This window comes from Cetorhinus maximus, chromosome 11 (genome assembly GCF_964194155.1).
Source record: "Cetorhinus maximus chromosome 11, sCetMax3.hap1.1, whole genome shotgun sequence".
Taxonomy (NCBI): Eukaryota; Metazoa; Chordata; class Chondrichthyes; order Lamniformes; family Cetorhinidae; genus Cetorhinus; species Cetorhinus maximus.
In genome coordinates, this window is record NC_135889.1 from 69,625,187 (window position 1) to 69,641,836 (window position 16,650).

At 47.1% G+C, this 16,650-nt stretch overlaps 1 protein-coding gene across 3 annotated transcripts in view; it reads left to right on the plus strand.

Moving 5' to 3' along the window:
• galnt13 (polypeptide N-acetylgalactosaminyltransferase 13) overlaps positions 1–16,650 on the plus strand; it is a 550,349-nt gene that overhangs the window by 449,466 nt on the left and 84,233 nt on the right. For 2 of the 3 annotated variants that reach the window (XM_078552191.1, XM_078552192.1), the window contains 2 exons: positions 712–851; positions 8,577–8,675. In XM_078552191.1, coding sequence (XP_078408317.1) covers positions 712–851; positions 8,577–8,675 — 239 coding nt within the window. The remainder of the gene's footprint in view (positions 1–711; positions 852–8,576; positions 8,676–16,650) is intronic. The other variant, XM_078552193.1, reaches the window with a different exon arrangement.

Below are 16,650 nucleotides of genomic sequence, written 5' to 3' on the forward strand. Positions count from 1 at the left end.
CCACTGCCATTTCTAAATTTAGTTCAATCTGCTGTTCTGAGCACTTTTTATTTGAAATGATCTCTTCATTTGAATTGAGTCATGTAAGCAATACATCCTGTTGAAAGTTTGTTGTTTATTTGAACCACTTAAGTTGTTATTGATTAATTCAAAATACAGCCGCTAAATGGGCCTGTCCAGTAAAACCTGCTGCTTAATTTAAGCAATTAAGACTGTGAGTATCCAATTAAGCCTGGGCAAAATAAAGTAAATTCATTCACCAAAAAAATTGGAACTATGGGAGCCAATTGTTCATAGCAAGGCCCCACAAGCAGCTAATCAGATAAAAGACAAGTGAAGGTGGATTTTTTTGGTTGTGTTAAATGAGAGAGGAACATTACCAGGACAGCTTAAAACCTCTCTACTTTTCTTTAAATAATGCCATTTTTTCCAATATGTCCATCTGAACAAACAAATGGGAATTCGGTTTAACATTTCAGTTGAAAACTGGCACCTTTGAAAATGTTTCAACTGTCTCAGTACAGCACTGAAAGTGACAGTCTAAATTATGGCTCAAGCCCCGGACTGTTATCCCTTCCCACCTTGACTAGATCTGTGTATTTTCTCCTAAAACAAGTTATAATTTCAGGATACAGATGTGCTTTCCATGACAGAAACAGATTTTAAACCAACACCAGTGAATTGATACAATCTGTGACTTTGCACTTCCAGGTGTTGTTAAAGTGGATTATGGGGATGTGTCAGCGAGAAGGGGCCTAAGAGAAAGACTGAAGTGTAAATCTTTCTCATGGTACTTGGAAAATATTTATCCTGACTCCCAAATCCCAAGGCGTTACTACTTACTTGGTGAGGTAGGAATATTAAGATTTTTTTCTTTCTTCTTGGCAATCGCTATTAACCTTTTTTTGGTAATAAGTAAGGATAATTTAAATGAACTGTGCATTTGGGCAAAAACATTAATATTGCTCTGGGCTGACATGTTCCAATACTTTTTAAGATTGATTGTAGAAAATGCTGGAAATAGTCAGCAGGTCAGGCAGCATCTATAGAGAAACAGAATTAACTTTTCGGGTTGATGATCTTTCATCAGAGTGATTCTGATGAAAGGGTCATCAAACTGAAATGTCCGTTCTATTTTTCCCTCCACAGATACTGTTTGACCTGCTGAATATTTCCAACACTTCTATTCTTTTTTCAGATTTCCAACATTGGCAGTATTTTGCTTTTACTTTAGGATTGATTAATGTTCTGACTTGAAAAGCAGAGAATTACATTGATTTAGAAGCACTAAAACAGGCTATTTGGCCCAACCAGCCTATGCTGGTGGTTATGTTCCTGACAATCCTCCCACTCTATTTATTTCATCTCACCCTATTGACATATTATCCCATTCCATTCTCCCTTGTGTACATACCCCCTTAAACTCATCTATGCTATTCACCTGATCCACTCCGTATGGTAGCAAGTTTCACAGTGGGCTGAATTTAAGTGTTTTTATTTGCATTTCGGTATTTTTAAAATGCAGCAATACATTAATGAATCTCCATTATCCATAAAGAAAATAGAAAAAAGATGCGGGATCAATAAAATATCTAGGAAATGGTTCTGATGGTTTGCAGGATGAGTGGGAGCACACCTGCATTTCCTATTGTATTGGTCAATGGTATTTGTCAGCAGTTGTCACCATTACCTGTTAAGCTTGTAGGTGGCCCCACAGTAGGATTTCCATTCCAAATGGAGCAGTGAGCTGTCATGACCCTTGTCACATCTACAGATGGAACTCTGCTACCCTTGGAGCTATGGAGTACCACAGCTCTGTGATGTATGCAGAATAGGTAATGTTGGATAACAGGATCTACTAAGGATCATTTTATATTTGGCTTCATACATCTGTGGCATTTTTTTCCAAATCAGTGTTCATGAAGGCAAAGCTGGTCTCTCAGTCAAAACTCTTCTATGCCTTCAAGCAAAAGGATTAGCCCTTTAAAAATCTCTTGCACACTGGATTTCCTTTCATCCAGCCAGTTGTTTTCCTGGCCCAGCAGTATTTGCATGTTTTCACACACTGGAGCATACTTGGACACAGTTCCCTCTATGGGTGAAATCGTCCCAGATTTGCACTAAGTGTGGTAGCGGGCGGGTAAAACAACGTTTTACCCACCGACTGCAATGGCGACTTCTCGCACCTTATCATCCCAAACCTGCCACATTAATTATGCATACCAGGAAAACACGACATTTCCATGGAGGACGGGATGTCATTTGCCATTATCATGCCAGACACCGTATTTAAAGTGCAACTGTGCACACACCTCTCAGTGCTTTCAGGCCACGAATGCTGTATGGAAGACATGATCCCGAAAGGCAAGAAGACTGCAGCTCCCAGGTTCGATAACGTGTCCCTTGAGTGCCTCTTGGATGCAGTAGAGGCCCGCCGTGATGCCCTCTACCCCTGTTCTGGCCGCAGGATGGACAACAACATCACTAATCCACTTGGGAGGCGGTGGCAGTGGTGGTCAGCGCCAATGCCCTGCAAAAGACAACAGCCACCCAGTGCCGCAAGAGGATGAATGATGTCCTCTGTTCCGCCAGGGTAAGGCACTCTTCTCATCACTCTCAACTCTCACACTCACAAACCCATCACACACCCACAGGGCCCTCACTCACTGTCAGTTCAAGGGACATCACCATTCACTCTCTCACACTCACCATCATTGTCCACATCCCATCCATGGAACCACTCACCACCGGGCATACTTATCATCCAGCTTGGAAGGCATCCTGCTTACACTCTCTCCATCTCTATTCATGCAAGATAAGCTGGCGCACAACAAGAGGGAGAGGTCGCAGTCTGGCGTGGAAATTCCTGAAATCAAGGTCCTCCTGCCCTTTGAAAACAGAGCCATCCAGCTGGCCGGTGAGGATCTGGACCGTTCCTGTGCTGACAGTGAGGTCAGCGATGCACTACCAAGTGAGGATCCAGCAGAGCAACATCCATCAGACAACCATGCTGTGAGTGATGTGTCCTGTTTCACAGGCTACTGTCATGCACTAATTATCTCTCCTTGCTTTCACAGGCACACCTGGAAAACCGCCAAGAGAGTTCATGACCCAGGGCTTCCAATCAAGCCCCAAGGGAAGCTCAGAAAAGGAAACTGCTGAAACCCTCCCTGAAGATCCGTCACAGCGTTCATCCACACCCTCCACCAGCGGAGAGACACACACCTTGGTGGGAATTAGCTTTACAGTAGCTTCAGGATCACAATCTGGTGAGCACATCACACTTTCAGATCCACAGCAGGTGGCGGCAGGGACTTCCGTAGTGTCCAGAACTCGGAAGACTCCTGGAGGCCAGAAATTTGCTGAGTCGGAGTCAGATGACAAGCCTCTGGACTCGGTCATGTCACAGTTGCTGGAGCTGCAAAGACAAGCTAGGGAACATCAGGAAGAGATGTCCGCTGCACTCCTCAGATTGCAACGCACGATGGAGGAGTCCATCTGTCTTCATGTTGAGGTGATAGCGCCAGCTATCCCACCAAGGTCAACACTGGTGGGATGGTGGCCGCCATGGAGACCTTGATCCATGACGTCACTCCTGCACTGCTGCACAGGCCGAACTCCATCGTCGATGCTGTATTTGGCATCCGACAGTGTGTACACGAGAGGGGTGCGGGGCTGCTCGATCTCACTCTAGCTACCCTTTCTCCTCAAGGAGTCAGCCAAGGGCCCTTGGGCACCCATAGGGAGGAGGATCAGCAGGTTCACACCCCGGGGCCATCCATCCAGGTGACTCCAAGAGTGTCCGGCCCATCCGAATTCCCTCTTCCTGTGACCTTCGCAGCTCCAGCTTCACAGGCCGAGGAAGGTGCCACTGCCACACAGCAGGATCCCGAAAACAGGCCGGGGCCCTCCAGGCATCAGCCCTCCAGAAGACACCGCCAAAGTCATCATAGACATGGCGTAGCAGTCATCAGGCTGCCTCTGCCTCCACTGTGGATGTCCGGGCAGCACCAACACGTAGCGGCAGGGTTAGGCAAGTTAAGAAGATGTAGTTGCCTAGCCTGGGCACAAGTGTTAATCACTTGTAAGTAATGTTCACTATTGTAAATAAACTCCCAGGAATGTCTCTCCGCCTATGGTTTCTTGTTCTGATGAGCAGGGTTCCTGTCACTCAGATGTGAAACCTTTCTGCACAAGATAAAGGCAGGTGTCTCAGTCCAGGACCCCTTCCCTGAGCTTTGTATAATCTTCAGACCAAAGTGATGGCCAGACTTCACACTCACTGGGCACACTAGTAATGCTTGAACCTCGATGGTGCTAAACTATGAGGGCCTACACAGCATACCTGCTTCGTCTGGCCAGTGCGAGGATCTAATTGCTGTCATCGTCATCTTCGAGGACCTCCTCGCTCTCATCAATCGTTGATGCCCTCCTCATCGGAGGAGACCTCCAGCACCTGCATCTACTCCTCAGCCAGCTCCTCTCCCTTGCAGCGCCAGGTTGTAAAGGGCGCAGCAGGCAATGACAATGTGTGACACCCCCTGTGGACTGTATTGTAGGACTCCACCCAACCAGTCCAGGTTCCCGAACTTCATTTTCAGCATCCCAATGGTTTGCTTCACCAAGTTGCGAGTTGCAGCATGAGCCTCGCTATACCATCACTCAGCTGCAGTCTGAGGCCGCCGCACGGGTGTCATCAGTCACATCCTCTGCGGGTAGTCCTTGACCCTGAGGAGCCAACCATAAAGCTGCTGTGACCATGGAAGACATCAAGGATCGGTGACTGACTGAGAATGTAGGAGTCATGGACACTCCCTGGAAACCCTGCGTAGACCTGCAGGATGCGTTTGTGGTGGTCGCACACAAGCTGCACAATGAGAAAATAGAAGCCCTTGTGGTTGACATAGTTGACTGTGTGTTGCAATGGAGATCTGAGCACCAGGTAAGTGCAGTCAATCAAACCATGCACCTATGGGAAACCTGAGATCTGGGAAAATCCAATCGTTCTTGCTTCACAGCTCTCTTGATCCCGGGCGAAATGCATAAAGTTGTGTGCCCTGGCGAAGATGGCATCCGTGATATCATGGATGCATTTGTGGGTGGAGGCTTATGATATCCCTCAGAGGCCACCCTGTAAAGCCCTGAAAGGAGCCACTGGTGTAAAAATTGAGCACCGCTGCCACTTTCACAGCCACTGGCAGTGGATACCCTCCACATCCCCATGGCACCAAATCCTGCAATAAGTGGCAGATATGACCGACCAGTTCTCTAGACACGTGCAGTTTTCGGCGACACTGGTTCTCAGTCATCTGCAGGAATGAAAGGCAGCGTCTATAGACCCTAGGGTCTATAGACCCTAGCCATCAACCAGCGATAGTTTGCTGTGGCTCTTGGGCATCGTGTGCAGGAGCCCCAGCCGCACCTTCTTCCTGTAGGTTCTGCTCCTTCCTCTGCCCAGCCAGGGGCCTCTGTTGCTCTCTTCTCTGTCGTCTCCACTGTCTGTACGCCAGAAGGTATACAGCTGGTTCACCAGGCTGCACGCTCCTGATGTATTCCCCCTGCAGGATGAAAGAGAGAAATGCGTGGGTTAGCTTGTGTATACTAAGAACCTCTCTTGCTCAAGTCTAAAGGTCCCTTAACACATCCCAGAAAGTACTGGCCACCACTTGGATGGCCAGAGTTTAGTGTACTGCATGGCTGCCTGAAACCCCACCCACATCTGCCCCACTCCACCTGACCAATTGGTGGCAGCTTTGTCCACTAGACTGCCTGGTGAGCTCTCAGCTCAGGTGCAGGCATTCTGCTAACCCACACTGCAAGGCTGCACTGTTAGCTTGAACCATGGGGAGTCTGGTCCAAACCAGGATGTTGACATTGCAAGGGGCTGTGAGTGCCTCCACCAGTGACTGCTCCATGGCCAGCTTTAGCAAGGAGATTGCACAACGTGCCCAGTCTTCCAACTGTTCTGCAGTCCATTAAAATGCTCATTAGCTTGCAGTCTGTGCCAAGGGGTGAAAAGCTCTGGAGCACTTGGTGGCACTTTCATGCCTCTGCGTTGCTTGAGTGGGCAGATAAACTATAGGCCCGACTCCATTCATGTCAATGTGGCTGCACCTGAACTGTCTCAGCTGCAGAAGAATGGTCACTTTATACAAGGTTGTCCTAATGCTTGGCCGCTTCCCTCCCCACTACCCCGCATATGTTTGCGCACTACCTTCAACCACAGGGCAGCCCTTGCCCCCACCCCCAAGTCACCTGAACCGCAGGGCAGCCCTTGCCCCCATGCCTCCAACTTGCCTCAACCTTGAAGTCCAACAGCCAACAGGCGAGCGCTGCACAACGTTACTGTGTACCCACCTCCAAGTTCCCCTCAAAGTGCAGGCTGCCAGGTGCACGCTTTATATATGATGTTCTGCACGCTGAAGTGGGCAGACAACCTAGAGGGGAGGGATGATACCTGCAAGTTGGCCTTATAATGACATGCAGATGTATTTCAATGAGGTTCCCGACATCTGATGGTGGGGAACGTGGCCCGCCATTGACGGGCTGTGCGGATGATCACAAACTGGCTTCACGGCATCGTGAAACCAATTTTTGCCCTTCTCGCCATGTTGTCCGCACACGCCACCATGCATGCCCAACGTCAGCAGGCACAGCTGATTCCACCCTATGAGTCTATTGTAAGACAATGGTTGGAGCCGTGTGTAGTTTTGGGCTTCACATTACAAGAAGGATGCTGAGGAAAAATAAACTGTATGTCTCAGACTCACTAGGAGATACAAACATGAAAAGACATGTTTTGAGCTGTTTGCATTAAAATATGGGAGATTAAGGGGCAATTTGATAGAGCTGTTTAAGTTTATGAAGGATTAGGACTGATAGAAACAAACTGTTTTAGTGATAAGGAGACTAGAATAAGGGGATTCAAATATAAGAGATTTCAGACAGAAAACATAGAATCATACAACACATAAGGAGGCCATCTTACCAATCCTACTTGTGCCAGCTCTTGGTGATCCAATTGGCACCACGCTGCTACTCTTTTCCCATAGCCTTGCAGTTCTTTTTCCTTTCAAGTATATGTCCAATTGCTCTTTGAAAGTTAATATTAAATAAGCTTCCACCACCCTTGCAGGCAGTGCATTCCCGATTATAGCAACTTGTTGCATTAAAAAAGATCTCCTCATCTTCCCTCTGGTTCTTTTCCAATTATCTTAAAGTTGTGTTCTTTGGTTACTGACCTTCCTCCCAGTTGAAACATGTAATCAAAAACCCTCATTATTTTGAACACCTCTATTAAATCCTTTTTACACAAAAGGTTTTAAGTCTGTGGAATACAATACCAATCAATTAATGAAATGCAATATCATTTAATTAATGATTGAAGTGAAACCATATGAACTTCTAAGAATAGGTTAGATTGCTGGTTGAAGGAAAGGAGAACAAAGGCAGATGGGAAAAGGGTAGGCACATGGTATAGGATTACTGTGCACCTGCAGAATTATACACCATCACGGTCTAGTTAGGCAGTCAGTTTCTTCATTGTAATTTCTGTGTAATTCTATGTACTAAATTAAGTGAGGGGCTAGCTTCAAAACTCAAGCAAGACCAACCATTCCCACTGTCAAAACAGACAGATATGCATCAATTTTGTCCATGTCCCAAATTTGGGCTTAATGCTACACCATCAGTCATAGGAGGCTCCAGTAATAACTTAATGCCCTTGATACTACTTGCATAGAAATTCTAGAAAGGCTTAAAGGGTTCAAAGACAATGGGGGAGAAATTCAGCGGCATAGCGCTGCTTCAAGTGGCGTAACACAGACTACATTACCACTGGCTACCACCCATTTAGTATGCATGGCATTTCTTCATGATATCAATGGGGAACACTGTGCAGGTAACAGCCTACAGTGCTGCCTTCCCCCAAGGAACTGACCCACATCTGCAAAATGCCCCAAGAAGCGGTGCTATGCAAACAAATCTCTCCTCCAATAAATCTCCATGGATGAATGTAATTCTGTGATTCTGTACAGCTGAAACATTAAATGAAACTGTGGACAGAACCTACTTGGTGCTGATAATCATGATAGAGCTAATGAAGACAGGAATGATGCCATTTTTTGGAAACAGGCCAAGCTGGATACCTACATTCAAAATGGCCTTACATCAGAAACTTGCGAGAGAAAAAAAACTTGAACATGTTATCAGGAACAAACTGCCCTGAAACAGCAGTGTACATAATTTTAAAGAGACAAAGAAAATTCAGAAGCTATGATACTCCACACAGCACATGCCAGAATTTCTCCTTTTGCCTTCATTTGTGTAATCCTGATCCTAATCATAATATTTGTCCATTCTCTAAAGGTGTTAATTCCATTAGATGACTGTTTATTCTACATACCCACTGATCATTGAGAAGGAGCACAGACTTGAATTTCTTCTGTTCATAGCTTTGCTTGAGGCTAGTTTTGTACTGCTGTACCTGGGTATATATAGTCCTAGAAAATTTGAATCCACAGTGATTTCAACATGAATGTGTTTGTCCATAACTGTTCAAATCTCATCATTTTCAGATTAGAAATGTTGCTACAAACCAGTGCCTTGATAATATGGGGCGAAAGGAAAATGAAAAAGTGGGCATCTTCAATTGCCATGGTATGGGAGGAAATCAGGTAAGATCCCAATGCTTCCTGGCAGAATTGTTATAATTTTTTTCCTTCCATTTCCTGCTTGGTACCTGGGCATATTGATAGGCTAGCCAGCTGCTAGGTGGGATAACCAGTGGCAGAGGACTGCAGCCAGGGAACCTATGGGATAGTCCCTGGCAATTGGGAGGAGGGAGGGAGAGAGACCTCTGGGAAACCCATGCAACAATTGTTGAATTAAGGCTGCCAATTGCACTATTGGAGCCTGTTTTAAATGTTTTAGTGAAGTGTTCCACCTCAATTTACACACTAGAAAACCTCCCACCTCTTGGAGGCAGGGCATTCACATGACAAATCCTGCCATTGTAAGACAGCAACAGGTGCATACCTGGTGAATTAGGGACAGTTTCCCTCTTAAACTATTTTTAACCTGACCCACCTCTCTTCTGCCCGTTGTGACAGGGTTAATATTGAGACCAACACATCAGAGGTTCGTTCCAAGTTTACATAAGTTAGCTCTAGGGCTGTAGAATCACAGCTCCCATAATACATAATCAACGTTATTAGATACTTTTAGAAAATCATTTGTTCCTGTATTACAATATGTATGTTGGCATTAATGAAGCCTACATAAATGAAAATGTGGTGCAACTCTAACCTGTAACCGTATGCAGCTTCTTTTTCTTCCTGCCTTCCCCTTCCCCTTCCCCTGTAAGGATGTGTGTCACCTAAAATGTGCTTCATTTGACTTGACCTCACGTAAACTGCACCTGTCCCAATTTGTGGGTTGAGGTCATAACCTTACTGCCAGTGTGCTCCTTGATAGGGCATTGAACCTGGAAATGGATGCCTGCAGAATTGACGATGACTATCAGTTATGGGTTATTCTGGCTGTTGCACAAAAACAAGAGTTAGAAGGCCTATAGCCAGAAGAAAGGCAGAATGAGAAAATAAGAGACACCTTTTGTCAGGTCTGCCATGGTTTGCAGATCCTGTCCTTATAAGCTCATACGCAGAATTTTCAGTTCGGTGGGCCCGGGATCGGTCGGGAAACAGGCCGCCGCCGCAATTGGCCCCCGACCGAGATTTCACGCTGGCGGCTCCCCACTTGCTGGGAAGGGTGGGAGCCTGTCAGCCGCCGAGTCCAGGATGGCCAGTTGAAAAATGGCACAGGCAGCCTCTTGAATGCTGCCATGGAAGAACGTCCCTTCTGCATCTTCAACATTCAAGTTGTGAAGTTGAGTGCGGCTGGAGACGCCAGGCGGGAGGGCAGGTCGGGTGGGCACTCAGCCCCCCGCTTTTCAGATGAGTGCCTCGCAGTCCTCCTGGAGGAGGTGGCTGTCAGGAGGGCCACCCTTGTCCGCAGAGATGGGAGGAGGAGGCTACCACACCTCACAAAGAGAGCATGGGAGGAGGCTGCAGCACAGGTCAGCAGCCATGACGTGGTGCGGCACACATGGGTGCAGTGCTGGAAACGCTTCAATGACCTGTTGCGCTTAGGAAGGATGAGTACCATGTTGGCATGGATCAGTGTGCAGAAGTGTAAAGGTGTGGCCATCCCCCCCATGGACCTCAAGGGTGCTAGAGTCTGAGTGCCAACTGTCAGTGACACCGGAGCTGGACAAGGGGGTGAGCCCTGGTTGCTTGGCCTGAGTATCTCACAGCTTGAACGCCGCCACTCGGATGTGCCCTGCAAGGTGGTCCTCAGGTGGGGTTAGCCAGGCTGCAATGGTGCTGCAGGTAGAGAGTGGACTAATCAATGCTCCTCTATCCTTTCAGGAGAGGATGAGCCATAACCAATCAGAGAGGACACGTATAGGCGGAGGCCCAACCTGCTGCTGCTGCTGACCAAGTTTGAGCAGGACTGCTTAGAGCTGGAGAGCCGACACGCTCCACGTGCAACCGGGCATGGAGAGGCAGGGGTGCCAGACAAAGGTAAGAGTGCAGTGCAGAGAGGTGAGAATTTCAGACTGCACAACCATTCTAGTGTAGTCTCTTCATTGATGGGACCCTCAAATCTGGAGTCCCCATTGGTCATTGAAAGACGACAGCACCATGATGCAGATCTCCATTGTCTCACCAGGGTGCCTGGCATGCACAATGACAGTGTAATGACTTTAACTAATAACATGTCCTTGTTCTCCCTTAGATTCGCCAGCACACACTCGCTTTCTGGACCCCGAAGAGCCACCCTGATGCCAGAGTACCACCAGGCTTCACTTGTACCTGCGTCACAGCCACTCTCTGATCCAGGCACCAGTGCAGATACCAGCACCTCAGTGGGCATTAGATCGGTGGCTAGAATGTCAGTGCACACCAGTGAGGGTACTTCACACTTGCTTGTGGTCCAGGTAAAGGCAGAGACTGCCCAGGGCACCAGCCTGCTGGAGAGCAGGATGATGCTGAGCCGAAGGCAGATGATGAGCCTCTGGAGTCGTCCATGAAGTGGTAGATGCTGGTTGTCCAGTGGGATGTGCAAGAGTATCTGGCAGAAATCCATGAGGGTCTGCATGCCATGGTCTCCATTGTGGAGGAGTCCATGCGGAGCATGAACACTGCGTTGACCATCATGGCCGAGTGCAATGCCTCCTCCATTGAGAGAGTGGCGACTCTCATGGAGAGGCAGCTCCAGGGACAGAATCAGGGGTTCCTGGGGTTACGCTCAGACCTCAAGCCCTCACACAGACAATGCCCTCAGGTGGTTAGTGCCAGTGTAGGAGATGGATGAGGCATCCAGTATCCCAGCTAGATGCCCGTCCATCAATGATGAACAGGGAGGTCCAGACCGACCGAAGAGCCTCGGCACCTGTGAGTGCCTCAGGCTGTGAGCATCATGGGAGATGCCAGGGTACCTTGCACACACTTGCACAATCTGCGTCTTGTGGTCACACACTATCTGTTCATGGAATGGAATCCCTTCCTGTTGACGAAGGCACCCAACTGGGTTGCTAGTGCTTTGATGGCCACGTGTGTGCAGTCGATGGCACCTTGGATGCAGGAACCCAGCAATCGCTGCAAGGCCTCTTGCTCGCTCAGCCTGACTGGCCCTGTCCGTACGGTAAAGAATAAATGTCATTACCCACCTGAACAGAGCTTCTGTCACCAGCTTCACTCAACTGTGGACAGCTGATTGGGAGACTCCACAGAGATTCCCCACTGACCCCTGGAAAGAGCCGGAGGCATGGAAGTTGAGGGCCACTGGCCTGGGGTGTCCACCCACACAGTCGGAGCTGACCTCAGGCCCCATCATCTGGCAAATGGAGGTCACGGTCTCCCTGGAGAGGCGGAGCCTTCTTCGGCATTGCACCTGAGACATAGAGGTTTCTGCATCGCTGCCTGTAAACCCTGGTAGCAGGATAGTGGTGTCTTCTGCGGCCCCTTCCGCCTTGGACTTCCTGCTGGCCCTGTGCCCCTTGTGTCTGCACCTCTCCTCCCACAGGTCCCTCCCAGGGCATTGGGATGCCTGGCCTCTCTCTTCCTCCTCAGAGGAGGTGCCAGCAGTGGAGACCGCAATCCCCATTACCAGGGTAACCAAATGCTATCTGATACCTGGAGGGGTCCACACGGTCTGAATCCTCTGGGGGTCTTGGACACACCAAAAAGTCCTGAAATGAAGCCTGGAAATGCTAACAATGAAGCCCTGAACAGAGATGAAGCTGCCAAGTACCAATAAGCAACCAGCAGCAAACAACCTCCAAAACTCCTCACTCCTCACAATGGCAATGCACAGGACCCTTTTTATCCCGCCCCTGGATGAGGTTTAACAAATTGTCAGCTGCCTGCCTGCCCATTTAGCCTGTGCGACAAGTGCGAAATCACACAGGCAACGTAAAATCTACTTACTCGTTAATGGCCTTAACTGGCCTCGTAATTGACGGCGGGCGTGGCTCCGACTCCCGTGCACGTCCACCAACCGAAATATAGCACAAACGCCTGATGATGTTGGGACGCTCGCCCGAAGTCATCACGTGCTATTTTACGCTCAAGCAAGTCAGACGCACGTCCTCCCACTCAGCGAAAAATTCAGCCCTGTGCAATTTTGGTGTGGTCATGCGTTGGGAGTGAGAGCGCGATCTTGGTCTTGTTTCTGTTGAGTACCCTTCCTAATGGGCCTCTGACACTTTGAGACAAGCAAATGAGGAAGGAGGTAACATTTGACCCATCCTTCCTTCTTTGCAGAGTTTTACCTTGCTCGTATCTATAGTGGGTAAAAGCAATCCATCCTCCCTTCAGGAATCCCCAGGCAATGCGACGGTCTGATGTCACCACCTTGGCCCTTTTTCCCTCTGCTTTGTACGCTATAATCAAATCTTGCTGCATGCAAAGCAGAGTGAAATCGGCCCCAGTGTAGATTTTCAACTTCTCACCCATGCGTAAAATTGCCATTTTGGATCAGTAAGTTGTTATAGAAACTGCCCAGCTTTTCTTTGCCAGACTGATTTGAATGGAAATGAAAATCAAATGGTTTCTGTAATGGGCAGTTGCTCTCTAATGTTAGTTTTACACCTGGGCAGCAAGTTGAAAGTCCACCTAATTGAGTTTGGTGCTTTATAAACACTTCCCTGGATTCTTGCATTCTCCGCAGAAAAAAAACAGGATGGGCGCAATTAATAATCCAGATGTGGAAAAGAATTTGTGTACCATTGGCAATTTTATGTGTGAACAAACACAACTTCAGCAAAGTAATCTAGTCAATTATCATAATTTATATAGTTAGTGGCTCTGGGGTTGAAAATCTGTGGGCTTTTGAACTTGTCGTATTTGCCTGCTGTTCACCTCTGTCTCTGGCAAGGTCAGTGTTTGCAGTGATAGGGGGAGGTCAACTAATTTGAATGACCTGGATGGGCACCTGCACCCCAAGGACTCATCTGCAGTGTTCACCTGCCAGAGAAACTGCAAATTGCAACAGAATTGATTGGCTCTGGAAGAGATGTCTGGTTGCCACCCTCTACTTCCACCACCACACCATGAAAGATGATTTCCTGGTCCCATTGTTCCCTTTGTAAGAAGGCTAGTAATTATTTTATTTTAATTTCTCCCTCTTCAGTTTTTAGGGGTCCAGGCTTGAACCTATGCTTGGACCCCAGGTGGTCCCATTTCTATGAAGGCAGCTGGTGTGCCTGTTCTCACAGCCATTCCACCACAAAAATAGGTCTCCTTAAGGGCAAAGGTTGATGCACTCCAAAAAGATTTCAGCCCTTCTTTAATGAAGTTTAAACTTTCTGAGATATATAAGTATTTGGCAAAATTAAAGCTTATTATGTCAAATAAAATTGGTGTGGGAAACTTGGCTGCTAAGGGCAAGTGTACAGATGATATCAATGTGATGATGGACTGCAACTGACTATACTGTGTGAATTATTGTTCTGAAGACCTGGATGAGCACCATTATTTGTAGCCACCTTTGGCTTTTCAATGTTGCTTCATACTTTGATCTTACTCCTGTCCATTTCCATATATAGATCTGTAGCAGGCTATTGTTATAAATAGGAAATGCTCTTAATGATCTTCATATAAATTACTTTGAAAGATAAAGTATAAACCTACTTAAAAGGTGCTGTATAATACAGCAGAACCTTCGTAAAAGGAGTGAATCGTATTGACTGTAATTTAATTTTTCACTGAGTTCATAATTTCTACCATCCTAAAAATAGACATTCATGGTGCAGCTGATAGAGACACCTGAGGCTAAATGGCTGCTGCTGGAGGCTGGATGTATGACTATGCTGATAGATGCACAGTTCAGTACCTACCATGATTGAGTTGCATAGAGGCAATTGCACCTACGCCCATTGGCTGTTGGAGCTATCTATTTGATGGGGTGTAGTGTGTATTCATCCTCTTATCAGGAGGATGGTGACAAGCAGCCACGTATTTAATGGTGAGGTATGCAGCTCAGAATGCCACTCAGGAGGAATCGCTAGTAACTGCTTGTTGTAGGGTGGCCGAGCTGTATTATTAGTAATAGAGTTGAACAGCAGACACTTCTTAAAAGTGTCCTAAAAGGAAACATTGGGCTAAATTTTGCCGTTGGTGAGCAGGGGGCGGGGCCCGCTCGTCATCCCGCCCCATTTAAATTTTCAGGGAGGCGGGGGCGCAGCCAAATCAGCTGCGGGCCCACCGACCTGTCAGCGGCCAATTGAGGCCATTGACAGGATCATTGAAACAATTAAAGGACCTGCCCGTCCAACCTTAAGGTTGGCGGGCAGGCCAGGAGCCCCGGCGGGAATAGCAAAAAACATGAAACCTCATCCACCAGCGGGATGAGGTTTCATGTAGGGATTTAAAAAGTTTAATAAACTTATAATGTAAATTATGAACATGTCCCATCTCATGTGACATTGTCACATGAGGGGGACATGTTAGGGAATTTTTTTTTTTCTAATTTTCATATTTTTAGAACTGTCAGTGATCTCCCTGAGGCAGCACTTAGCCTATATTATTTATAATATACTGAGCAGCAACTATACGTGTGCTTTCCACTCCAGCTATATCTCTACACTGTCTGTTAAGGTAGCCTGCGCTACAGTCCTATTGTTTACTACAGGTCATGTGATCTTTCCTAACAAGTATTATTCTTAAAGGTACATTGCACACTTAATAAACCATAATTACTACACTGCTGTTCATTGATTGAAGGCCACGTCCATACTTGCCAAGTGTTTGATTGGTCTTGTGGAGAATAAAAGTGGGGTCTCTATGTGCTGGCTCTGAAATGATGTATGTCATGCTGGGTGACTGGAACTGAATTAACTTTCCATGGCAGAAATGATAACCTGATAAAAAGCCATGTAACTCCTTTGTACTGTTGGGTTTTTTTTAAGCTTGATCAGCCAGCTTAGCTTTTCAATGCAACCTTGAGGTTGGATCTGTCACTGGGGATTGACCTTGTTTGCGTTCAGATGTAGATAATTCTGATCACCTTAAGATCTAGAGTGCTGCTAGTGGGATGAGGTCTCTGATATTAATTAAAAATTAAATAAAACGTTTCACATGAGCAGGGACATGTTTCATTAACAACTTAAAATTCTTTATTTTTAATTGTTAAAATCTTCATCTCCCTGTGCCTCAATGAACTTTTCCTGCACGCACATGCGTGAAGTTCCCTGCTCGCCCTCCCCCCTCTACACAGGAAGCGCTAAGCGCTGCAGCACGGGTTTCACGCTGGATGGGCCTTAATTGGCCCGCCATAGTGAAATCGTGGTCGGGCCACGATCCCGGGTGGTGGTCGGCTCCCGACCTCTCCCGCCGAGCCCACCCAATGAGGGAAACATCCTGGCCCTGATTTTTTAAGTGTTGAACACTTTGAGTAGTGAGTTGCTATAGTCTCTGTCTTACAGATTAATTATATTTCAAAGGAATTTATGGGTGTAAGGATCAGACCTATTTGATATATCGATTATTTACAATTTTGACCTAATGAAACACATATATGGAAGCAAAATGTAGCTCTGTTCACAAGAGATCTACAAAACCCCAAGAAAGGGATTGGGTGAATATTTCTTTCTGAGATGTCTTATCTATTTGAGAGATATGCAAAAAAAAACCATGCAAAAGAAACAACTGTCAAATTCAATTGCTTTCCACTTTGCTAACTGTCATTGCCTGGGGCTGGATTTTGAGGCCTGCCGGGGGCAGGAAAGGAGGCCTGCAGGCATGGAAGTTCACACTGTTGGCCAGCATGATAGTTCCCCAGTTCCATATCCTTGGGCCATTTTCCCAGGGATATCAGGGCTACCACCTGCAAGTAGCAGGTAGCCAGTTGAACTGCCAAAGGGCGTATTAAGGTCTGTTGTGAGAGGCCGACTGGGATTTTCCAGTCAGCCTCCTGGTCCTGATAGGCGGTGAGGGAAGGGGACAGTGCACCAAAAGTTGGCAGTATGTTCAGGGTGCGGGAGGGTATGGTGCGGGGTGCGTGCTCTAAGCAGGCTGTCCCAGACTGACTTTTGAAGGAATACTCCACACCCCACAATGGTGGTCCAGCTGCAAAAGCCTCTTTTTG